The sequence below is a fragment of the Pituophis catenifer genome, unplaced genomic scaffold (genome assembly GCF_029215685.1).
Source record: "Pituophis catenifer annectens isolate HBS135680 unplaced genomic scaffold, rPitCat1.0.hap2 SCAF_1, whole genome shotgun sequence".
Lineage (NCBI taxonomy): Eukaryota > Metazoa > Chordata > Lepidosauria > Squamata > Colubridae > Pituophis > Pituophis catenifer.
Window position 1 is genome coordinate 20,313,799 of NW_027256881.1, and position 27,371 is coordinate 20,341,169.

The window sequence follows — 27,371 nt, forward strand, 5'->3', positions numbered from 1 at the left end:
GCGTGCGCCCACAAGCGAACCAGTAGCAACGGGTTTTGAAACCCGTCCCTGCCCCACATGCACCTTTATTGTGCTGTGAACACAGGTGTGTGCTACCTGCTGCCTATCCACTTTTAAATGCCCCATTCTAATCTAGGGGATGTGACTGGTGCTTTCCTCTGCTCAAATCCCAGTCCTGACAGTTAGAACAATTAATCAGTGGAACAACTGGCCCCCAGAAGTTGAGGGTGTTCCAACACTGGAGATTTTAAAGAAGAGATTGGAAACCATTTATCTGAAATGGTATAAGGTTTCCTGTCTGAACAGGGGGGGTGGACTAGAAGATCTCCAAGGTCCTTTCCAACTCTGTTAATCTGTTAATCCTCCACCACATGGAAAAGCTGTTCCAACGGTAGGCACAACTGTCTGCTTATTGCATACACAATTACATTTTCCCTTGTTTTCTTTTCTCTCACACAGTGAGCTGAACTTTTAAAATAATGCTTTTTAACTTTGGTTCGATTAGTCAATTGTTCAAGCACTAGGTGGCAGAAAACGTTAAGGGTTTTGTTTTTTCTTTCTTTTGTTTTTTTAATTTGTTCAGTCAAAGATGCAGCTGTCAGAAGAGACAGAAGAGAGAACAGAACAAGGTTTGGCTATGGAGAGCGGTGTGATAGCTGTAAAGTTCCCCCAAAACCCTCCGTGAAGAGAGGGAGGGAGGAGCCAAGGCTGCCCGGGTATAATGGAAGGTGGAAATGACTTTGGGAAACAGGAGGAAGAGCAGCAGATTAGGCAATGGACAAACAAGAGGCAGATGAGTCTGCAGAAGGAATGTGGGCATGGCAAAGTTCTCAGAAAGGATCCTCCCTAGTTTCTTCTGCAGAGGTGAGTGGGGAGAGAGAGGAGTACTTTCACACCTGCAAGATTCAGTTAATGTAACCTTACAATAAAAATAGAGCTTGTGCTCCTGGATGCGCTATTTGTCTGCACTAACTGGCAAGGCTGACATCTGGGAGGAGCTGCCATTGGAAACAGAATTCTCTGCCACCGGGCTATAGAAGTACAAGAGCTAAGTCCTTTCCATTATACTTTCAATTACATGCAAAGATGGGCTAGTCAGTTTCAGGATGCCGCACTCCTTTGACTGACACAAAATAATCTGTAAAACATGCAGAGGAGTCATCTACAATTTAAATGGATTCTCCTATAAATTCATTGGCTGAAGCGGTAACCAGTAAACTAACCAGTCAAATCGATCTGTTATTTCAGGACCAGGAAAAGATTGCCATGTTCTACATGTCTACTCAGAAGTAATTTTATTAATAATACACTTATCTTTGAGTTCTTGAAACTTAGTTATCTGTTGCTTTAATTCATTTATATGTACTGTTTTATGTTTATTGCATGCGTTAACTGTTGCATATGTTTTTGTTAACTCTTTTGTAAAACCACTATGTCTGTACTGATTTGACAGTATGCAAATAGAATAAAAAATGAAAGTTATATATGCTATTCAGAACTAATCTTAATAATACATTTATCCTTGTATTCCTGACACTTTTGATCACTTTTGATCGGTTGCTTTAATTCATTTTTAATTTCTGCATGTTTTTGTTAACTCTTTTGTAAACTACTATAGGTCTCTACTGATTTGATAGTATGCAGTAGAAATGAAAGTTCAATTGGATTTAGTCTTTGAAAAGAATAAGCAATTTAGGTCTGTGCATTGCTTTGACAATGATTTGGAAGAAATGATTTGGATACTTTCATATAAGCCCAGCATCTCTTTATTATTCATTAAATGAGATGCTTTGCTCCCATGTAGTACAAAACAGTATTTCCAGATCATTTTTAAAGTATACACAGTAGCTTACTAATGCATTGCTTCTATGGTCTCCAAAATTCTCAATAGGACTTTGGCTATTCTGGCAATTAATAGTCCAAAACACAGAAGGTTTCTGTTTGAATTGCTGGCTTATTTGTAAAACTAAGTGAATCAAACATCTCTTGGCAACCTCCTAAACATACAAGGGGCACAGGACTGTGGCCAGCTAAAGAAACGGTGCATGGATTGGTATGTCAGAAATGTCATTTTTGATCACTAATCAGTTTGCATGGCAAGCATTAAAAAAAAAAACAAGCAAAATGCATGCAATATAGATCTTAGAAGAGGAATATCTGCCCTTTCTTTTCAGCACAATTAATGCAACATCTCTTCTCAAAAGGTATTTACCATCTGCGCCGTTATAGTGTTATATGCAGTGTTGTGAATGATCCAACACTGGAAATTTTTAAGATGTTGGATAACCATTTGTCTGAAGTGGTGTAGGGTTTCCTGCCTGGGCAGGGGGTTGGACTAGAAGACCTCCAAGGTCCCTTCCAACTCTGTTATTCTATTCTATACATATTAATAACAATAATGGAATAGATTCAGGTTCTTAGATTCAGTGATATCTACTTGATATTAAATGTTGCATGATTCCTTTAAATATGTCTAAATCTGGATTTCATCCAATGCTTCAAACCAGTCTGAACATGCTATTAAGTAAGTGAAATGAGAATAAAATGAAAAATCTGAATACAAGTTATTCTTTAATTAGACTTTACAGTCTTAATCCCAATGCATTTCCAGCCTGGCAAACCCCCTCAGGAAATATTTTGCCTCGTATTCCTACCTGTGCTCAGCAGCTCTGTCAGACATTGGTCAGATATTGTTGCAGCAAGTGGTGGGACAGGAAGTCTTGGGGATCTCTTGTTCTTGATCGTTGCCCCCTTGGCCTTGGGCCTATCACTTCCAGATGGAGGCTGTCCTCTGGCCAGGCCAGAAATAGGGCTGCTTGGCAGACTAGGGAGCAGATGTGATGCATTGAAGGGAGAATGGTATCCAGATGACAAGTCTATATTGTAACCTGGTATATTTGGGGAAAAACAGGCTGTGGAGAGGGATGGGGAATTAGGACAAGAAAAGAGAGGGGCAGATGGGTAGTGGAACTTGGAGCAAGGGGCTGACAGTGGTGGGCATACTGGCTGTTGGCCCAGCAAAGGGGCTCTGGGCAGGGAGGCAGGACAATAAGATCCATAGTGGTCAAGGCTGAGCCATTTGTTGGGGAGTGTGTAGGGAAGCAGGGGCTTCTGCTTGCGATCAGGACCGAAATTGTTGGGGGAGGTTGAGGGGGAAGGAATGGGAGGGAGCTCAGGGCTGAGGGCTGAGGAAGGCAACCAGGCACCAGGTTGCTGAGCTGGGCAACCACCTGCAGACTGAAAAAGAAAAGAGAGGAGAAAGATGCTGCAGCAGCAAAAAAAAAAAAAAAAGTTAATTAATATATCCTCCCATCTCATTGTTGAAGTGGACAGCCAACCAGAGAAAGGGAAAAGTGGCACAAAGTCAAAAAGGGGAAGGCTCCAAATTCTATCTGACCTATAGAAACCCAAACTACTATATCCAAAATGCTTTGGCCTTTGCAAGTTTATTTAGCAGTTAGCATAATTCTCCTGATTTGGATTGTTGTAAAATCAGCCAAATTAAGTAAAATAGAATAATGGCTGGCAATTTTTGAGCTTAATCCTGCAGTACTGTGGATCTGAATCTTAACAAGTGGGAAATAATAGTGGGGTGGTTTATTCACCAAATAGATTAGATCAGATCACCAAAATGTTGCCACTTCACATGCTCCGTTGGAGTCTGTCCCATTACTAGGGATGCAATAGTCAAGAATTGATCCTTGATCTTGAACCTATTTTCCCCATCCAAATAACACTTTGCACATGAATCTGTTTATTATTTCACATTCGATTTATACTGAGAATTCCTGCAAATGGGCAAATATCTCCCTCTTAAAGTCTGGATACAGCAGGAATCCTATGCTGAACCCAGACTGAGTTGGAAAGGGCAGAAAAATACAAAAGGAGAGAACGGGCCCCAAAACTAAATCAAAACCTAGGATGGAGGATTGGAAAAACAGATAGCCATCAACCTTGCACACCTGAAGACGAGGACTGCTCAAAACAGGCGAACTGGCAGAGCCTGTGGGAAGCAAGGCATTGGACGGGCTGGGAAGAAGGTTGCTACCACCGCTATCAAAAAGGGTGTCTGGCATGGGCACAAAGCAAGGCTGTTCTGTGTAGTTCAGGTGGGTTTGTGCAGGCACTGGCCGAGGGCTGGAGAAGAAATCTAGAGAACAAAAGAGAGACCTAGTCAGTTGGACACGCTACAAAAACATTCCAAATTTGACAAGAGGCATACATGATATAGATTCAATCTGCTTACATGTTCCCTGCTTTACTTTGTTTCTGTAGAATCAAGAGTTATGGAATTATGAAAGTCTCCAAGCATTAGGAATTGCAGTATTTATATAGGCCTCAGGCTACCTCCGCCCCATCTCTATAAAAAGACAGTCCAATTTGAATAGTGTTGAGAATACAACATTATTTCCTTTCAAACATGTATTCAGCTAAAAAAAAAAAAAAAAAAAAAAATCTTCCCAGAATGATTGAGCAACTCTTTCAACTGGGTAAGAAACACATCATGCGAACAGAAAAATGAATTAATTCAGCAAGCAGGCTAGGGGTATTGTGGGAAAGCATTGATAATGTGATATCCAGTTTGGACCCTGGATTATATTGTAGCTAAACAGAAGTGCCTTACTTGGGAGACACCTTCAGTTTATAAGTTTACCTTCCTTCACCATGGCTCTAGGTATTGTCCGAACTCAAACTTGGGTGGTGAGCTCAGCTAAGTTTAACTGCTGACCTTAGAAGTTCACGAGAGGATCCAAGAGCAACTATAAGAAAAAAGACCCGATCCAGCTGAAGCATCTCTACTGCTCTTGAAGTTTTTTTCTTACTTATGGGAATATGTAAGACGAGATAAGAGTACCAGGAGGTTATCCCAATTGGATTACTACAGTAACTTAATTTTATAAAAAGAAGATGTCTGGGATTCAGGCCCTGTAAAGATAGTTAAAATATTGCTCTGGCCTGGGAGGACAGCTAGGTTACTAGGGTTCTTGCTCAAGGTACTCATGGATAATTATTGTATTCAGAATTAGGATCAGTCTTTAGTTAATTTATTGTTCAAAGTTATGTGAATGCAGAATGCAGAAAACAGTGTTTGTGTATGTGTGTGTGTGTGTGTGTGTGTGTATGTGTATGTGTCATACTGGAAGTGGCTAATGGACTGATGGATTCTACCTCCATCCCATTTATGCTTTGCTCCCTTCCTTAGCTCTCTTTCAATTTTAATGTTAATATTTATTATTTTAATATCTTACTCTTTTATTCTGTTGTTTTTACTCTATTGTAAGCCACTTAGGGTCACCTCTAGGTGAGATATATTTGTATTTATTAGTTTGTCAAACATGTACAAGATAGTAGGCATGAATATGTACATGGACATGAACGAAGGAAATGAATACAAATAAATGGGGATAGTAGGACAGGGAAGGTAGGCACACCTGTGCACTTTTGCACGCCCTCTTTACGGACCTCTTAGGAATGGGGTGAGGTCCAGGATAGACAGTTTGAGGTTGAAGCTGTGAGGGTTTTAGGCTGTAACAATGGACTCAGGTAGAGCATTCCGTGCGTTGACCATTCTGTTGCTGAAGTTGTATTTTCTGCAATTGAGTTTGGAGCGGTTTACTTTAAGCTTGTACCAATTGTTTGCCCGTGTATTATTGAGGTTGAAGCTGAAGTCGTTGAGTAGAGTAGAGGAGTAGATGGGTGACACAGACATTTAATCAATACATAGCTAAATCAGTCCGGTTAAACATGTTGTGAGACCACAGCCACTGAGCTTAAGAGACATTGCACTCCCTTCCTGATGCTGTTGGTGCTGCCTTGGAGAAGCCACTGCACTGATCTCACCTGGCCAGAGATAGTTGGAAAGCAGCTGGCTAAGTTTTGTAGCAGCCGCAGCAGCAGCAACAGCAGCACAACAGGGAGGATGGCTGCAATTGTGAAACAACCATTTTTACCACATAGAGAAGCAATCATGTGTCAGATCCCACCCATGGGCCACAAAAGTATTAGCCGACACCTTCCAGGCCCTGACCACAAAAGGGTAATGAATGCTGGGGGATAAAATTGCCACATTTGCAATCTCTCTACTCAAAGAAGATTATAGTTTAGTTCAGGGCTGTCCAACCTTGGCAACTTTAAGACGAATGGACTTCAAAACCCGTGATTCCCCAGTCAGCTGCAAATCTTAAAGTTGCCAGGGTTAGACCCCCTCCCGTCTAGTAAATTTCTGGTGAGTTAGCTTTGGAGAACTGAGGGGAAAAGCCGTCTTCTTAAAAAGTGTGCTAAGAATCAAAGCTTCCTTTTAGAAAAGATTCTTGTGGTCTTTTAGGTTTATTTTAGTAATAAGCAACATGAGTGCATTTCTCCTCTATGTTAAATAGCAGTAATCCACTGTGTCGATGAAGAAGTGGGGCATCCAATATTTTGTAGTCTGGGGGGCCATACTTAGCCATGACTGAGTGGAGCACCATACTGGAGCAGTGGCTGGACAACAAATGGATGAGGCCAGCAGAAAGGCTAAAATTATTTCATTTAAACTTACAACTAATTCAAGTTTATGCTTATGAAATGCAGCTGATACTCCCTGTATTTAATATTTTTCCCCTTCTGACATAAGGAAAATCATGTAGCAGATCTGTGGGGCTTGCTTGCCCCGTGATTGCTTGGGGCCACAATTCAACTTTGGAGCCTCAAAATGTAAAACTCCCACAGTTGTAGGAGAAAACATGGCAAGTGTAGGCCTCCCACAAATCCATGAACACTGTTTGGTCAGGAGAGCAGGAACCAAACAATCCTTGCTGTGAAGAAGGTCAAACACCTCCTTGGAGGTATCCAACAGGTCTGCGCCTGCTTTCTTGCGCCTGCTTTGCGTGCAGCCTGTGGCTAACCACATCCCATGGTCTTCCCGAAGCTGAGCCCCGTGACCCAGCTGTGGTTTACTCTCCCTTCCTGTCCCTGCAGCACAACTCTCTCGTTTCTGGAGGGTCAGACGGCCCAAACCGCTGCCTTGGCACTTTCGGAGTTGCGTGAAATGGGCATAGTCATTCCGAGCCTGTTTTCTTCCTCAATCCAAAGTGGAAATTTTGAAAACCACAACCCCACATCAAGCACTCTGAAGACTTTTCCACTCGATGTGTGGGGGTTGTTCTTTTTCCGATGTTGATTCCCAATTTTAAATTGACTGACTTCAGTCACTTTTGCGACCTAGAACGTCATTTTTAGCACTGTAGAATTGGCATGGGTGAAAACAGGGAGCTTGTGCACAAGGGGAAGACGCGTGTGCGCGCACACACACACACACACACACACAAAACACACCCAGGCAAAGGAAGATTAAATGTCTGAGGTTGCATCAACCACTTAGCAAATTTATTGGGAACTGCATCTAAAATACAGGCTCAGTTTACACAGCGGCTAAACTAGTCTGAGGTGCTATAAGGCATGGAAACCCAGGCACTGCTTTAGCATGTTTTACAAAGTAAGGCATGTTACAGTATGAGACAGGGGTGGGTTCTACTTACCTTTATTAACAGTTTGCAGCGGGGCCGTGTGCGCGCGGTCATTTCACTTGCGCGCACGCCCTTCTGCGCAAGCGCAGAAGCTTCTGCACATGTGCAAAAGCGATTTGATGATGTCGGGGTCGGTGGGCGGAGCCTCCTGCCAGTTTTACTACCGGTTCTATAGAACCGGTGCAAACTGGGGACAACCCACCACTGTTATGAGATAATGTGGTTTGTTTGGGCATAACATACCATGTTTCCCCGAAAATAAGACCTTGTCTTATATTTTTTTTGAACCCTGAAATAAGTGCTTGGCCTTATTGCCATGCGCTCAAAAGCCCGATTGGTTATTATCAGGGGATGTCTTATTTTGGGGAAAACAGGGTATAACATGAATGTAACAATTGTGTTTTGTTGAAGTGGGCTTAGAGTATGTTTTAAAATTAACTTCACTATCTCGTTAATATAACTACAAAGACCAAACGCTACCCAAGCAAGTAAGAAACATGTTTATGTGACAAAATCCATTTCTCCAGAATGTAGCAACCGCTAGAGGTGGACCATCCTTTTCATAAGCATACGTGACACAAAAGAACCAAACGGCTATAAATGTGTCAAAACCTTTCAGCTAAGGCAACTGACCACACTCATCTTGCCAGCTTCTTCAAGTGAGGCCAACAGTTGTTTTCTAAAGTTGGCTGCTACTAGTAACATACAAGTTAGAACTTTGTGACAAAGCCTAACATTAAGAAAGCTAACATAAAAAGAGTGTTCAAAATAAATCTTAGTCCTTTTTGGTAGCAAAAAATGTTTCGCCGAGGCATGCTAGATCTACATAGGGTGTAGGCTTTAATGCATTGTATTGAAAAGATCTGAAAAACCTAAGGCAGTGATGGCTAACCTTTTTGCCATTGCGTGCCAGGAAGGGGTGGGGTGGGGGAGGTTTGCCCATGCATGTGCCCACACCCATAATTCCCGCATGTGCCCGGCCATGCACATGCGAGCGTGACCCCCCTTTCCCCCCCCCACTCCCGGCACACGATGGCCCGGTAGGCCCATTTTTCTTTCTTACCTGACTCCAGATCCTTTCTATGCATCTGGGGAGGGCGAAAACAGCCTTCCCCACCCCCTCGGAGGCCGGAAGTTGAGAAACGGGCCGTTTCGGGCCTCTGAGGGGGTGGGGAAGGCTGTTTTCACCCTCCCCAGATGCATAGAGAGGATCTGGAGCCAGGGAGAAAGAAAAACGGGCCTTCCCCTGCCCCCCCAGGCCCTCTTCTGATGGGCCCAAAAGTGCCGAAAATCAGCTGACAGAGCTGAGCTGGCGTGCCAGGCAATATGACTCCACGTGCCACCTGTGGCACACGTGCCATAGGTTCGCCATCACAGACCTAAGGTATTTTTTTGAGAAAATAGCCTTCCCATTTTCACTGAAGAATTCATAATATATTAATCATAATACATAGGAGGCCCTGCGGATTTTACTCTGCCAGCTGTTGCCGACAATAGGAGGCAATGCTCATCTATGTTTCAAAGCCATTGAGCCAGTGCTACCCAAAGGCATGTGGCTAGCATTATGTCACAGAGCGCTGTTCCCTTCCCACCAAAGTGGTACCTATTTATATACTTGCATTTACATGCTTTTGAACTGCTAGGTTGGCAGGAGCTGGGGCAAGGATGGGAGCTCACCCCATCGCATGGCACTCAGGTCTCAAACCTGGATTGCTGGCTTTCCAACTGACAAGCCCAGTGTCTTAACGGCTGAGCCACCACACTCCTCTATCCTAATACATGCAAGTAAATAAATCTCTCCAATAAAATTTATTGGTATCTTTCATTTCAATACATATATAGCTAACCTTTCAAGAGCAACCTATCTAAAGTTGGATTACTAAGATTTGCATCTTGTGTCCATAGACTTCTGCTTTCCTTTTACTCTTTAGAAATGTTATAGAATCCAAAACTGATGCAGGCAGTTCATCCAACTGGCCTCATTCACATAATGTGCAAAATCAATGGCTGGATTCCCACAACACGCTGAACACAGACAACCTGATGGCATTTACTCTTGACTAATGTGCAAACCTATTCAATCTGTTCAGCTTTTCAGCAGTGGTGCCATTTTGTGTGGCCTCCTGAATGGAACACCCTACTTTCAAAATGTCACCCTCCATGATCAACCAATTGCTTTATTAGTGCCTCCTCAAGAGACACAAGCGAAGTTTTTTAGATAGATGGAGATAATTGTATTCTGACTTTTCCAACACTGTTTTGGTTGCTACTGTTTATAGATGCAATATTCGTATTATTGCGATCTTTCTTAAATCTCTCTAATTTTGCTCAATGGTTTTAGGTGGGGATTAAGCTGTACTACCTATTTCTATTGTGCTGATTTTATTTTATTTTTTCTAGTGCAATCTACCTCTGAATGGGGGAATAGAAATTCATTCTTTTGATGGCTGGATCTTAAAATATAATCAATGACAGTTCTTCTTCATGTAATAGAGGATTGGAGGTGGGGGTGAATACTCAACACTTCTTATTCTTCACTGCAACTAGAACTTGTTTGGGTTCCCAATGCATACAATGATTACTGGGTCACTCACTACTGCTATTGTAATTTTATTTATTTGTATCATAGCTCATTATTGGTTCCTGTCTTCTCTATGGTATTTGCAGGGAAGTGCTAAAGGAAACTCCAAGGAAAACCATACTGCGTGCAAAAAAAATGCACTGACCTATTTGTACGTACATGTACAATTGCGTTACAGAAATAGAACATTACAGAAATTTCCAATAGCAGATTGTGCTCAGGAATGAAATTTCCCCACAAGTGGTACCCGATGTGTCAAAAGGATGCCTGACAGGATTCGCCATCTTCTGCAGCAATGCAACAAAAAGACTTGTGGCACTTTATATATTGACAAGACTGCAGTCAACACATCTGATCTTTGAACAGTTATGGATTTATAAATTTCCAGTCCTTAAGAATGTAAGGACTCATTTGCTTCTGCCAAAAAATAGCTCACTCAAAGAGCACTCCCTCAGTCTCAAGAAGAACCCCCCCACCCACAAATTTCCCCAACTCTGCATTCTAGATATTCCCACACCCATAATTTATGCAACGTGGTAAATGCCCATTTTGATTTTTGACCCCACCAAAATTAATTCTCTCTCTGAGAACAGAATACACCCTTACACATACACACACGCCCTGTCCAGCTACTTCCTTCTTTCCCCAATCTTTCTCAGCATCCTCCCCCACAACGTTTCCTAACATGTGCCCTTCCCCACTGGCACTTACACAAAAATACACTGTAACTCCTTTTCACATGTAAACACAATAGAAGCCATGCTTCAGCTCCCTCCTCTACCAAATTTACAAACACATACAGACACAAACTCCCTAATCTCAAGAAATCAGGGAATAGATTCTCCCTTTCCCAGGACTGAAACTTCTTTTATAATTGTACTTATAATTATAAAGCACATGAAATATTTATTATTGCTGAAGCTGCCCTCTTCCAAAAGAAACAGTTATATTATTTGTGTCTACAATAGCCCTCACGGGTAGGCTATGTAAGGGCATATGTGCCTTATTTCCTCATCAAATCCATTTTTTTTCTTTATTCTCCTAAATCAGGTGTGTCAAACTCAAGGCCCAGGGACCAGATCCAGCCTGCAGAGTGCTTAGATCTGGCCCACAGGGCCACCCTGGAAACAGCAAAGGACCAGCCTGCGGTGCCTCTGCCAGCAAAAATGGAGCTCGTGAGGCAGCCCCCCGTTTTTGCTGGCAAAGTGTTGCAGGAGGCCATCCCAGCCGAAAACGGAGCTTGGGAGCCCATTTTCTCTGGCAGAGTGCTCAGGCCCCCACAGATGCCCCTCTCACACAAGTGACATCGAGCTGGCCCTGCCCACCCTGGCCATGCCCACTCCAGCTCCCCAAGGTCAAACACAACCCTGATGCGTCCCTCAATGAAATCGAGTTTGACACCCCTGCCCTAAATACTTGATCTCTATCATACTACACAGTGTAATCCTGGGCTTATTTGTTTAAAAGCCCAGTTATATTCAAAAGATTTTATTCTTATATAAAAATTGCAGCCAGAACAACTAGACACAAGAACAGTTTTTTCCCGAACACCATCACTCTGCTAAACAAATAATTCCCTCAACACTGTCAAACTAGTTACTAAGTGCATTACTATTAATCTTCTCATCGTTCTTATCACCCATCTCTTCCCACTTATGACTGTATGACTGTAACCTTGTTGCTGGTATCCTTAAAATTTATATTGAATATTTATATTCCCTATGACTATCATTAAGTGTTGTACCTTATGATTCTTGATGAATGCATCTTTTCTTTTATGTACACCGAGAGCATATGCACCAAGACAAATTCCTTGTGTGTCCAATCACACTTGGCCAATAAAGAATTCTATTCTATTATCATTGCAGGTACTACTATTATGATAGTTTAAGTAAGAGTTTGAACATCAGGCTGAACCCATAAAGAAACTAAGTGAACCAAATCAGAAAACAAACCTACCCTTGGGCATGTGCAGAGTTATTCGGTCTTTAACTGAACTACTTAATCGTGTTATAAAAATGCAGCCATTAACTCTGTAAATTACATCACTGTAGCTTTTCTTGGTGTATAACTGTCACTTACAAGCATTAACTGAGAAGGCCAAATATAAACAGATTCTGGCCCTCTCTGTACTAATTATAGACTGTTCATCTCTCTACTGAATATAAGTTCTCCAGGGTAAGTTTTTTCTCTCAGTCATGCTATTTTTAAATTTTGAAAAAGCAGGATAGGAAGATTATTGGCACTTTTGAACATTGGTGTTGGAGTATACCATGGACAGAAAAAAATCATTGAACAAATCAACCCTGAGTTCTCATTTGGGGCACAAACGATCTGGCTCAAATTATCCTACTGTGGACACTTTATGCCAAGACCAGTGTGATCTGGAAAAGGTTCTAATATTGAGAAAGATGGAAGGAAAGTGAAGAGAACAACACACAGCAAGGTAGATGGACTTAGTTACAGTGGCAATGGTGCAATGTTGGAAGACCTGAAACACCAGGTTAGGGACAGATCATCATGGAGAAAATCTATCTACCCAGTCATGAAGAGTTGACAATGACTTGATGGCACATAATCAATCATGTTACTTTGTACAATGCTGGTTAGTTCACACAGTCTGAAATGTTTGCATCAATATATTATCCATAACTGTACATTAAGTAAAGGAAAAACAACAACGCAATTCCCATTCACTGGCTTTACTCATTTATTTTTTATAATTTAGATCCTACTTTTTTAGAACATTCCAGGTCACGTATTGTGTAAACCATAACATAACTTATTTGGCAGGTATAACATGTCAAACACGAATAACATATTAAGTTTGGCAAAATAACTAACTACTGAATAACAAACTACTGTAGGTAGCAAACCATGAACTATAGTATATGTTGTGTAAATCCAATTGTGATTTCTTCAATAAACAATGGTTAAAAAGACATCACTTAACACACACAAACTCAACCAAATATGCAGTATGGTGTGTGAAATCAGATACGGTGTGGCAATAAGCACACTCCAAGTCAGACAAGGCTGGGCCTCATCTAAATTTTGCCATTCTTTCCCTATAGCAAAGAAGATTACTCCATGAAATATGGGCAACCCAGACTAAAATTGCTATTAAGGAAATCTATTCCCTGGCTTCTAAACTACAGGACAGAGATTTCATGGTATAGCAGCAGATTATGCCAGACCAGACACAGATGAAGAGTGCAAAAGCTAGCTGTAAGTTTCCGTACAGATCACATATTAAGTTTCTTTTCTTGCATCAGCCATATCTCCTTCGGTTCCCCCCCCCACCAAGATGTTTAAAAAACCCTTTCGATTTTATTCCTAATGAAAAAAACATAAATTCATACATTCGTTACACTTCACTGTTAATGACCAGTTCATAGAAAGGCTTGGCAAGTATCAGAGAGTGTGGAAACTCAAACACGCCATAGATTGTATGAATAGCTGGGGATCGCAGTTACTAAATGTTAGAGGAAACAAGTAGATTGTCCGATATCGGACTCAGTATGAGACCATGGATGATCAATGAATAAACTGTAAATTGGCTGTATAAATTGGCTATTTTATTGCTCTGTGAATGCTAAATGCACTTCGGCCAATTTCTTTCAAAGACTTGGACAGAATCAGTTGGGAAGCCAGAAAACAAAGTAGTAGTAAAGACTATTTAGCATACTGTCCCCTTTCCAGGGAGGGTCCTCTGTTGTAGTGGTTCCTTGCCCCACAAAGTGGTTTTCAGCTTTTTGAGGGGAAAGGTGACACTTTATTTACCTACCCACCCTGGAGCAGAGAGAACGATCTCTTCTAGCTGTCTCCATACATTCAAGAATTCCAATTTCCAAGCAGCTTCTTCCTAAGATTGGAAGGCCCCAAGTCAGAAAATGTCTAGGAGATATTGTGTTTCATCTATAGCCATGAAGCAGCAGGAATAGAGGGTGAGCGGACTAGGTTGGACGAGGCAAAATTCACTCTACGAAACCCTGAGACAGATGCAAGAACTCCCCACTTTGCTTTCCTGGTCTCTGGCTACTTTGTTGGATGCAGTTATATATTTTCACAACTGAATCTCACCTCTGGGGTACAGATGAAGAATCAGATGGCCCAGTTTTATAGAAAGAGAGTGCTCTGTTACGAGTACAAAGAGCACTTCCTTCTTTCCCTTAGCACCAGCTCTCTCGCAGCTCTTAGGTTTATAGAGAAGGGCTATCTGTGCCAGGGAACAGGGAGAGGACTGAATAAAAGCAAGGATCAACTCCCACCACAACTGCCCCATCATCTCCTACCTGCAGTGGAAGGCCAGCAGCAGTCTGTCACCATCCCCAGAGACTGCCGTGGTCCTGCCATGGGGACTTCTCCATATGGTTCAGGTTCCTCTCCTCTCCAGACATTCAGAGCAGCAGAGGGGTGGTGGTTCCTCATTCAACGGGGGCCTCTGCCCTTTGACTGACAGGCAGAGGATTCTGTAGCCTGCCTGGGGACTGAGTTGGTGACCTTATTGCCACTCCTCTGCATTGCAGCAGCATTTTGGTGGGGGGCTAAGCTAACCCAGCTTTTTTTCCTTGAACTACTCTCCTTCCATAAAAAAAAAAAAGTCAAAGAGGCTTCCGGAACATCGAGATAAGAAGAGGGGCTTTTTAGAAACATTGTCAGTCCCTGGCACAATGCAGGCTCAATTTAGTCTTCCAAGATATGGAAGTTTGGGGATATAATTAGGTTAATGTCCACTGTTTATGTCAGATGTAAATGCCTTATTCTCTAATGTGTAAATAATGTATATATGGAACATCAGGGGTTAACTTATTACTTGAGCTTTAATGTATTCATATTTTACCACTCCCATTCCTGGCTCCGCCCCTTGTATATAAAAGGAGCCATCCTCCCCATTTTCCTTGCTTCTATCTTAAATATTCAGCGAATATAGAATGCCTATTATGATTAAAGAGAATTATATTTAAACCTATAACTTCTATTATCTTTATTGAGTCTGATCCTGAAAATATTGCAACAAGCTGGTAGCAGAGGATGGTTAATTGACTCAATAAGTAATTAAAAATGTCCAAGAAAGATAGGCCCAACACCAGGGCCTACAGCAAAGAAATAGAAACTGATCAAGAGATGATCAACGAATCCACTAATGCGATTTCGAGAGAATCCGAAGAATACACCACTGAAGAAGAAGAAATCGAGATAGAAAATAACGAACTCAGGTCAGAAATATTAAAAATACTAAAAAGCCAAAAGAATGATGAAAGCCTCATCGCGGACCTCCAGGAGATGCTGAGGAACAGCGGAGCAGCGAGAGAGAAAAACATCATTAAAGAAAAACCCAAAGATCAAAAAACTGTGAGTGAAATGACTACTGAGAAAATAGTTGTAAAAAAGAAAAGATGTGACCCCGCGCGAAATTTTGAACGGCAGCCATCTTGGTTTCAACGAACTTCAAAAGAGAGTGAAGCAGAGCCAATCAAAACGCTCAGTTCAAAATTTCTGGCGCGAAAAACGCTATCAGACGAAGAAAGTGAAAAAGAAGTCTCAAATTCTTCAGATGAACCAAAATCAGAAAGTGAAGACGATTTAACAAAGTCTCAAGTAGAGTCAGCAATGAAAACACTTTTTGCTGCTTTTGGGCCAAGATTGAAAATTTCTAAGACATCAACGAAGAAGCAAGCAATCAAACCGACAACTCAAGACCTGCACGCTCCCATCCTGACTTCGAAAACGACGACACCCGAGCCCAGAGAGCCATGCCGATTCCGTCCTACACCGCAGACAGAATCGAGTGCCAGCACACACAAGAGAAAGAGAAGAACCGCCGCCATCACCAAAGCCCCAAAAACCGAGCCAGAGACCGACTCATCTGAAGAGGAGCGGATCGAGAGAGCTGAAATGGAGAGAACCTTCCACAACGGCGCCAAAGAAGAAATGAGCAACGCGCATGTGCAAAACTACGTAGACGGCCCCGAAAGACTTGAACTGGCCAGAGAACCGCGCAGACTCGTTACAAGCATCCCAATGCCGTTCTGTAATTTCCTGCACTTGAGAGACCACGGACTGCCTCAGGTTGTAAGTAATGGACAAAATAATGTGGGGAACTTACCCAGTGACTTCCCAAAACTTAGAGTTGATGGCATTAATTTACAAGAGTGGTACCAACAGCTTCAGGTTATTTTTATGAAAGAAAATTTACTATTCTTTATAACTAGTCCTCCAAGAAGACCTTGGACTTTAAAAATAGACTGTTTACATCATAGAGCATTTTTCATAATAATTTCTAGCGTGTCTCCTGCAATGTATCATAGCATCAAACCAAACCTAACTGTATCAGAAATAATTCAATGCATGTTTAATCTATTTCACAGCGATAGCGTAGCCACAACCACAAGAATGTCTAAGGATTTCTTTTCTTCTAGAGTGAAACCAGGGGTTTCTATAAGTGAACACTTGATAAATCTAAACAAAATAAGAGCTGAGCTGCAATTGAGGGGGGAAGTGATTTCAGATCAAACTATGAAAAGTGTTATTATCAATTCACTTGATCCATCATGGGATAGCTTTATGTCACACTTAGATACCATTAATTTGGGATATTTATCAATAGAAAGTCTATCTAACAAATTGATAGCAGAAGACAATTCAAGAAAAAATCGTTCCAATAACCAAACAGAACACAAATCTTTTAGGAAAGTAGTCTTTCAAGATAAATATAATGAGGCCTTTAGATGCCACAATTGTGGATCCAGGGAACACAGTAGAAGAGACTGTCCCAAAGTCCCAAAGGAGAGACATAGGCCAGAATATAGGAGCAAATACAATTACAGACAATCTTCCACAGATAGACACAAATATAGAAGTCCACCAAACTACAGAGAAAGTAGAGGGGGTAGAGAAAATTCAAAAGAGAGAAAATCTGGGTCACTAAATGGGCTAAATAAACAAGACAGCACCAAAACACAACAAGATGAGAACAATAATTGGCTTATTGATTCTGGTGCAACAAATCACACCACTAATAACAAAAGTATATTATCTTCATTTACAGAAGATAAGTTTGTGATAAAGGTAGCTAATCAAGAAAAGGTTCAAGTATTAGGCAGAGGAAATGTGACCTTGCCTGGTTTAGGGAAAATAGAGGGGGTATTATTAATCCCAGAAATACCTCACAACATACTAAGTGCTATAAAACTAAGCAGAGAATCTGACATCAATATAGTTTTCTCAAAGGGGAAAGCAACTATAGAAAAGAACAAAACAAATATAGGCACTGTGATGATAAAAGGGGGTCTACCCTATCTGATAACCAAAGAAAGATGGTTACATAACATTGATTCAAATATGGAAGATTGTATTGAAGCAGATGATGAAAATGTCAGTAACAGTGACAATGATGAATGTAAAATAACTCATGATAACAAAAATACACACAATGAGAAGAAACCAAAAATAGGTAAACCAATTCATGATGAGTGTGCTCATATCTTACATAGGAAGTTAGGACATGCAAGCTTTCCTGTAGTACAAAAAATGACTGAACACGCAGAAGGTGTAAAAATAAAAAATTGTGAAAATTATTTAGAATGCTCAGTATGTAAATCCACCAAACTAAAAACCAGTCCTAGACCAAAAAAATCTAACAGGTCAACTAACAATATTTTTGATTTGGTACATATGGACTTAGTTGGTCCATTAACTCCATCAATTACCTATAGAAAACGTTACTTCCTAACAATAGTGGATGATTACAGTCGCTATGGTTTTGTTTACACATTAAAGCACAAGGATGAAACCTTTCAGAAATTTAAGGAATTCTACAAACGCATAGAAACACAACATAATATCAGAATAAAACAAATTATGACAGATAGGGGATGTGAATTCATGTCTAAAGAATTCTCCCAATGGTTAAAGGATAGAGGGATGCTACATTTCACGTCCAATCCATTTTCTGCCTTTCAAAATGGGATTGCAGAGAGAAAGAACTCCACACTACAAACCATGATTAGATGCACATTAGAGGATGCTGGTTTAGGCAAACAATTTTGGTCAGAAGCCTTACATTATTCAAATTACACTCAAAATAGAACATGGTCCAGTATTGTGAATAAGACACCATATGAGGTGATGTACAATAGAAAACCTAAATTAGCACACATGCACATATTTGGAGTTACTGCAGACGTGCACATACCTAAACAATTGAGGAGAAAGGGAGAAAACGTATCCAGGAGATTAAGATTCATGGGATACGAAACTGGAACCAAAGGGTACAGATTCATCGATAATAATAACAAATTTATAGTATCCAGAACAGCTGTGTTTCATGAGCAGGCCAATTGGTCTAAGTTGCACCTTAATGAAATTTTTCCTAATAAAAGCAAAGATAATATATCTTGCGAGGAAGGAACAACAGAAAATCAAAATATTAACAAAAGTAAGAACAAAACCAAAACTTGGACAAATAGTCAGCATAAAATAAAGACAGACACATTAACAAAAAAGGAAGCCAGATATTTGCATGACAACCATAGCAAACCTGAAAGAAATATTAGAAATAATAGAAACCAAATACCAAATAAATACAAAGATTATATTATGCATATGGATGGAGAACAAATAACACCTAATACATATGAGGAAGTATTGAAACTTCCCCGTGAAGAAAGAGAAAAATGGGAACTAGCTATGGAAAAAGAAATGAAAAGTTTACAAGGATTAAATGTATTCACACCTGCGATCGCACCTAAGGATAAAACAATTATAGGTACCAGGTGGATTTATAAAATTAAGAATTTAGAAGGAGGTAATACCTTATACAAGGCCAGACTAGTTGCACAAGGTTATGCACAAAAATATCCAGAAGACTATACTGACACATATTCACCCACAGTGAGAACAGAGAGTGTCAAAACAGCTCTTGTAGTAGCATCTGCACTCAATCTAGACGTGTTTCAATATGACATACAGACTGCATACTTACATGCAAAATTAGATAAGGAAATATATGTAAGAGCACCACACAGTCAATACACTAATAAGAACGAAATTTGGTTACTAAATAAGAGTCTGTACGGATTGAAGCAATCTGGCAAAAGATGGTACGATTGTTTGGTAAAAGTGCTAAAGACCATGGATTTCAACGCCACCACTGCTGATAACTGTTTCTTTGTAAAAAAGAGTAATGATCATATTGAATTTGTATTAATTTATGTGGATGATATTTTATATATTGGAAAGCATAAAGAGAGCAGGGAAATCTTTGTAAATAAGTTAAACGAACACTTCTCATTGAAATCACTAGGTAGAGTGAATAAATACCTTGGTGTACAAATTAACAAAACAAAAAGGGGATTCAAACTTACTCAAAAAGATAAAATCATTGAACTCCTAAACAAATGTAACTTAAATAATGCCAAAACATGTGACACACCTATGCAAACTGATTTTCTTAGAAACAATGATGAATCTTCCCCTGAGTTTAAAGACAACACATTTTACAGATCAGTTATAGGTTCACTCCTTTATATATCTAATTGGACTAGGCCAGATATTGCATTACCTCTCAATTTATTGTCAAGATATGTTAGCAAACCAACCTTGTATCATTGGGAAGCTGTCAAAAGAATTTTAAGATATCTGAAAAGTACATTAGATTTTTGTTTAATATTGGAACCCAATAATGACAAAGAACCAAAAATTACTTGTTATGCTGATGCAGATTGGGCTGGTGATACATCATGCAGAAAGAGTACCTCTGGTTATGTTTTTCTATTGAACGATTGTCCAGTTTACTGGTATACTGGTAAACAAGAACTGGTAGCCACCTCTACCACAGAAGCAGAATATGTTTGCTTGTCTAAAGCTGCAAATAACCTTGTATGGTTCAATGATTTGATCACAGATGTTTGGAAGAAACCTACTTTACCATTTATTATGCATGAAGATAATAAAGCGGCCATTGAAATTTCTAGATCCGATGCAATTGGACAAAGGTCCAGGCATATTGATATAAAATTTAAGCACGTTAGACAACTATCTCAAGACGGATTCATCAAAGCAATACATTGTGATACTTCTGAACAATTAGCTGACATATTAACAAAACCCTTACCTTCTAAACAACACAAATATTTAACTTCTAAATTATATGTATTATATTGTCCTGAATCTGAATGTAACTGGTGTTGTATAACGAACCGGCATTTAGAGGGGGATTTGTCAGATGTAAATGCCTTATTCTCTAATGTGTAAATAATGTATATATGGAACATCAGGGGTTAACTTATTACTTGAGCTTTAATGTATTCATATTTTACCACTCCCATTCCTGGCTCCGCCCCTTGTATATAAAAGGAGCCATCCTCCCCATTTTCCTTGCTTCTATCTTAAATATTCAGCGAATATAGAATGCCTATTATGATTAAAGAGAATTATATTTAAACCTATAACTTCTATTATCTTTATTGAGTCTGATCCTGAAAATATTGCAACAGTTTAGTTTCCAGACAGGATGGGGATTTTGCAGATGGCGGCCCCCAAACCCCTGGAAGAGAATGCAGTTCAGAGACCAGTCCTTTAGTCCAGGGGTCTTCAACTTTGGCAACCTTAAGCCTGGTGGACTTCAACTCCCAGAATTCCCCAGCCAGCAAAGCTGGGTGTTGAAGTCTGCCAGGCTTAAAGTTGCCAAGGTTGGAGATCTCTGCTTTAGTCCTTCCTAAAAGAAACAAGGATTAACTGAAAACTACAGTCCCTAAAATTCCAGCTGTGAGATAATCTGCCTCTGAGCATGTCTGAAGTGCCTCTCTTCATCGAATTATCTATTTCCTTTGTATTTTTTTTTATTACTCCTGAGGATTGAATTTAACTAAATCAAGCCCTTATTTACTGACTTTCCTTGTATATTTTTAAATTAACTTTTGGAACACAGCCAGAATAGATGTCCCCATCATCACTTTATCTCCACACCAGAAAAAACCTATACATCAAGACTGACGTTAAAAGCAGTAACATTCAAAAAATGTTGGTAGATTCTAACTCCTTAATTAAAAGATGTCAACAAAAGATGTACAATAATATTAGCTGCACCTGGGTCTCAAATATCCTGGACTACACAGCTAAGACCACAACAGTGGATCAGAATCATTTTACTCATTTCAAGAGTTGTCATATTGATGGCTATTTTTGCTGTCACCTTTCCACTGAAAGCCACCCAGATAGAAACACAGTCAACAGAAATAAATTTTTAAATGTTAAATTTGTTAAATGTTAAATGTTTAACATTTAAATGTTAAGTTTAACATTTAAATGTTAATTTTTTTAACAACTCTTCTAAGTTGGTGACAGTACAGACTGTCATCTTAAAGCAAGGAAAGAAGGATGCCCTTTCCTTAGGGCTTTGACTCAAATGCACATACGATTGTGTTCATTAAAACTGAAACAATAAACTGAGGACAACATCTGTAATGAGATTTCAATTGCACCCACAATTTTTTTTTTTAAATTTGATTTATATGCCGCCCTTCTCCGGAGACTCAGGGCGGCTTACAATGCGCTAAGCAATAGCCTTTATCCTTTTGTATATTTATACAAAGTCAGCTTATTGCCCCCACAACTGGGTCCTCAATTTACTTACCTTAGAAAGGATGGAAGGCTGAGTCAACCTTGAGCCTGGCGAGATTCGAACCTGCAGCAATTGCAGGCAGCTGGTCTTAATAACAGGGTGCTTTAGACCAGTGGTCCCCAACCTTTTTATCGCCGCGGCCCGCTGAGCGCGCGCAGGGGTGGGGCCACGGCCCAGGAGCCTTTGCGCAGGCCCATTGCGCACGGCCCAGGAGCCTTTGCGCAGGCCCATTGCGCACGGCCCAGGAGCCTTTGCGCAGGCCCATTGCGCACGGCCCAGGAGCCTTTGCGCAGGCCCATTGCGCACGGCCCAGGAGCCTTTGCGCAGGCCCATTGCGCACGGCCCAGGAGCCTTTGCGCTGCAGCGTTCCTGTCCCCCGGGGCTGCGCGGCCCGGTGCCAGGTACTCCACGGCCCGGCACCGGTCCGCGGACCGGGGGTTGGGGACCACTGCTTTAGACCACTGTACTACCAAGGCTCTTTTTACCTCCTCACTGGCATCATCATTCAAAGGAATCCATCACCTTTACAGTTCTCAGTCACTCCAAGAAGGATCCATCTCTTCTCCCAAACCAGGTACTTTCTAGGTATATTGGGAGTTCAGTTTCAATGATTCTAAGCCAGTATGTGCTTGCTGGGAATTATACTACAGGATTGTAGTGGATTGGGGGGGGGGATTATCAGATTGGAGAAAATCTGAATTTGAGTTTGTCAACCTCAAGGAAGAAGACTACCTTTCTGACACCTTACCTCTGGTTGAGTACACACAACATATTAAAACCAATATTACATGATGGCTTGGTTCACACAAGGTGCTAAAATAGCAGCTGGTTTTCCCACAATTTTCTGAACCCCAGAATACCTGACCCCATTTCAACCTAGTTGGCGTGTTGTACAAAACTGGTCATGAGTTTCTGCAATAGGATGCTTGAGAAAGGGTTTCATGGGTAAGTAACTCGCACAAAACCAGCATGAGCTAAGGGGTTGTTTTTCCATTCCTTGGTTCTAAGAGTTTCCTAAATTCAGAAGCACATCGGTAGAAGGGGTGAAGTGACCTTCCTCCAGCCCACATTTTTCTTTTTCAGTCCTTCATTTGTTCTTCGGCTGCTTCCTGCTCTGCAGCCCCCAAGCACCCCCTCCTCAGAAATTTCCTCTTTCTTGAGTAGAAACTTTTCCTTCCTCTCTGAGTAGCCCCTGGCGTGGTTCCACATTCATGTAACACAAGTTATATTTGGGGAACTGTTAAAAGTGGAGGCTGGAGAGCCATCTGTCAGGGATGCTTTAAATTGGATTTCGGCATCAAGAGCAGGATTGGAGTTGAAGACTCTCCTCCTCCTCCTCCTCCTCCTCCTCCTCCTCCTCCTCCTCCTCCTCCTCCTCCTCCTCCTTTCCCCCATTTCCAGCAAATTGAGAAAATGTGACACATTAATAGAACTAAAGGGCCCTAGAATGGAAGCCTCTGCTGAAACCTTGAATGCACCTCACAGAGCGTAACCATCCAATGGCTCCCATTCTAGATCTCTCCCATGATCTCTTCCGCTTCCCCCAGAATAGGCTGGTTCCTACCAGATATCTCCATGAAATCATCAAGATTTGGCTGTAGCGGGGCTAGGTCTGGTTGGATCATGTCAGCGTTGCCAACGTAAGCTGTAAGAGAGAGGAAAGGGAAGCAAAGATTTACCATAGAACTCATGCAGTTTTATGAGTTTAATGCAGCCAGCTACATTTCTCTAAAAAGGGATGCAGTGGCTCAGTGGCTAAGATGCTGAGCTTGTCGATTAAAAGGTCAGCAGTTCAGCAGTTCAAATCCCTAGTGCTACGTAATGGGGTGCGCTCCCATTACTTGTCCCAACTTCTGCCAACCTAGCTGTTCGAAAGCACGTAAAAAAATGCAAGAAGAAAAATAGGGACCACTTTTGGTGGGAAGGTAACAGCCTTCTGTGCGCCTTTGGCGTTTAGTCATGCCGGCCACATGACCACGGATACGTCTCCGGACAGCACTGGCTCTTCGGCTTTGAAACAGAGATGAGCACCGCCTCCTAGAGTCGGGAACGACTAGCACACATGTGCGAGGGGAAGCTTTACCTTTACATTTCTCAAGATGAAGAGTTATACCTCTATAGCTGTTCTGCTTGCCTAACCAAACACTGCCCCTAACAATGGAGGTTCTAATTACAGCCCAACTTAAGAACTGCCTTGCTGTGTCAGATCTACTTATGTCTCTTCCCGGATGATCATGAGTGGGACAAACCAGAAATGCCTATGCTTCTAGTGTTGAGGTACCAATCTATATACCCTTTCAATAGTTGTATCTGCACACAGCCAGGCTTTTGCTTGTTGCCACCTGTTCCTCCCACATCAGACATTTAGCTTTCAAAAGTGAAAGGTAAAGAGCAGCAGAAGCGGATATTTATGTGGCTCATACAAGTGTGACTCTTGCTCCTTAGTCACGTGTAAAGAGAAGAAGGAAAGGAAAGAGAGATTTTGAAGTCCGGAGTCTGTTCAAGGGCCTTTGGACCAGACTAGCTGACCTGGGCAGGGAACTTTAGGCCATTGGATCAATGAGTTCTCTGTCCCATGCTGCCTGGAGAATTCTGGAAGCTGAAGTCCCTGTATCTTAAATTTGCTAAGATTGAGAAATACTGTTCTCTAATTACCTGTTTAGAAAAGGACACAGTAATCTAGACAAACTGTGCCTTGCAAAATGAAAACCCATCTGTCTACCAGATTTCAGAAAATCAGAATTATTGCTTCTATTGAGGGATGCTGTGTTTGCAAGCCTTGTATATTTGATCTGCTGTCCTTCATCTTAGTCCAGGGGTCAGCAACCTGCGGCTCTGGAGCCGCATGTGGCTCTTTCACCCCTCTGCTGTGGCTCCCTGTCACTCAAAATATGTGTCACAACCGCCAATGTGCGACATCCGCCGGCATGTGATTTTCAGCCCCCGGTAGGCCAACCATGGATAAATCCAAGAAAAGAAAAGTTTCAGAAGAAAAGATAACATTTAATTCAACTACATATGCTAGTTTTGTGGCCGCTCAGGAAATAGTCAGGCATGGGAAGGGTTTTGTGGCTTCTGGTGTTTTCTTTTCTGTGGGAAACGGGTCCAAATGGCTCTTTGAGTGTTTAAGGTTGCAGATCCCTGCCTTAATCATTATATGTCATTAATGTGTCTGAACCTAAGTTTCTGCAGCTGCTAGCTCTAACATATAGGTAGCCCTTGCTTACCGTCTTGTTTAGCAACTGTTTGAACTTACAACAATGTTGAAAAAGGAACTTTATTACTGGACCTCACATATACGACAATTACAGCTTCCCTGCAGTCAAATGATCAACATTTGCATGCTTAACAATAGGCTTCTGACAAGCAGTTAATGGAGAACAGCAGTAAGACCACAGATTGTGATCACCCAATGTTTTGCTTAACAAGCTGCAATGATTCTCTTAATAACCACAACAGAAGTAAGGTGGTAAACCCGTCGCAGTCATATGATGCTTCACTTAGCAACTGGATTGCTTAACAATGTAATAGCTGGTATCATCTGAATTAATCCCTTTAAGAGTTTATAGATTATGACTATGACTGTCCCTATGACTAATTATTTGATACTGTGGCTCATTGGAAACCCAAGGATTTATGAGATTAAGCATGTCATTAAACATTATTATTAAAACAATAAAAAGAAATTATGCTTCTGGAAGCATAATTTAGAAAAATGCTTACTTTATTATTTTTTAATGTTATATGATTAAAAGCTAGCTCTCATAAACTGGAACACATAGTTTTTTATCTTAACTTATCCTCTGGCACTCAATGCCACAGATACATAGTATATTCTTTCAAGAAAAATGGCCAAGAGCATTGATGGCACAGTGGTTAGAGTGCAGTATTGCAGGCTGACTCAGCCCACTGCCAGGAGTTCGACTCTCACTGGCTCAAGATTGACTCAACCTTCCATCCTTCCAAGATCAGTAAAATGAGGAACTAGATTATTGGGGGCAATAAGCTGACTCTGTAAACCACTTAGAGAGTGCTGTAAAGCACCATGAAGTGGTATATAAATTTAAGTGCTATTCCTATTGCTATTTTGGAGTAGTGATAGTAAATCAAGGAAAACATCAACCGCATGTGACAGCTATGAAAAAGTTAATTTCATGTTGTAGATGTTTCAGAAAGAGATTGAAAATAAAACTAACAATGCTTTATTAAAATCGGTAGTAGGACTACCTATGGAATACTGCACAGTTTTGGTCACAACTTCTTTAAAAAGTGGCAGAATTATAAACAATACAGAAGAAAGCAACTCAAATGTGTGCAGGTCGGTAACTTCCTATGAAGAAAAAGTACAATGTGTGAGAATGTGTTAAGGGGGAAAAGTGTAAGCGGAATGTGGTCGAGTAAATTAAAAGTATGCATGTGGCAGGGACAACTACTCAAGAGTCAAAAGATAGAGACGAATGGTGGAAAATTCAGGATGGAAAAAAAAGAAGTATTTCACAAAGCTATACTATGAATTTCTATTGTGATGATAACCAAAAACATTAAAGTCTTTAAAAGCCATGAGAACTTGTCGTGGAAGATAAAGCTATCAAAAGTTACTATTAGGGTATCTTTATTATTACCTACAGATTCCTGTCAATGCATTTCTTGGTACCAATTATTGGGAGAGTACTGTGATACTCATACAGTACCTTAAAGGTGAGCTTCCAACAACTTTTAGTTGTTTTTTTGGGGGGGAAACCAGGATTTTGTAATGAACTAATGGAGTGTTTGGTCTGATCAAGTTCTCACGAGATATCATCTCACCAGTTGTGAACTCCCTAAAAGTTCCTGGCTCACCACAAAACTGAATGCAAAATTAGAGGGACCACTGCTCTGCTCTAGTAGAGTGCTCTACATGGGGCTGCCCTTGAAGAGCATCCGGAAGCTCCAATTGGTGCAAAATACAGCGGACCACATGGTTTTGTGCACATGAATCACCTCTCCTGAGGGAGCTGCATTGGCTGTCAGTTTGCTTCCGGGTGCAATTTAAGGTGCTGGTTGTCACCTTTAAAGCCCTTCATGGCTTGGCACCGGGTTATCTGAGGGAGGCAGGGAATGTTGTGGGTTCCATCCCCTAGGGAGACACACCTGGTGGAACCCAGAAGAAGGGCCTTTTCCGTGGTGGCCCCCTCTATCTGGAACATCATCCCCCCAGAGATTAGAATGGCCCCCACTCTAGCACTCTTCCAGAAGGCACTGAAGATCTGGTTCTGCCAGCGGGCCTGGGGAACGCATAGCAGGATGGAGCCAGTGGTGGGTTTCAAAATTTGTTACTATTGGTTCTGTGGGTATGGCTTGGTGGGTGTGGCATGGCTTGATGGATGTGGCAGGGGAAGGATACTGTAAAATCTCCATTCCCACCCCAATCTAGGGGAAGGATACTGTAAAATCTCCATTCGCTCCCCAATCCAGGGGAAGGTTACTGCAAAATCCCCATTTCCTCCCAATCAGCTGGGACCTGGGAGGCAGAGAATAGATGGAGGTGGGGCCAGTCAGAATTTTTACTACCGGTTCTCGAAACTACTCAACATTTCCGCTACTGGTTCTCCAGAACTGGTCAGAACCTGCTGAAACCCACCTCTGGATGGAGCCCATTTAAATGGCTCGTGTGAGGTGC

The 27,371-nt window shown here is 41.2% G+C and overlaps 1 protein-coding gene across 1 annotated transcript in view; it reads right to left on the reverse strand.

The window, feature by feature from the left end:
• The window catches only part of MLXIPL (MLX interacting protein like), a 68,200-nt gene that overhangs the window by 8,815 nt on the left and 32,014 nt on the right, over positions 1-27,371 (reverse strand). Inside the window, exons 7-9 of the mRNA XM_070946461.1 lie at positions 23,277-23,357; positions 3,963-4,150; positions 2,655-3,237 (exon numbers count right to left, since the gene is read on the reverse strand). Of these exons, the coding sequence (XP_070802562.1) occupies positions 2,655-3,237; positions 3,963-4,150; positions 23,277-23,357 (852 nt within the window). The remainder of the gene's footprint in view (positions 1-2,654; positions 3,238-3,962; positions 4,151-23,276; positions 23,358-27,371) is intronic.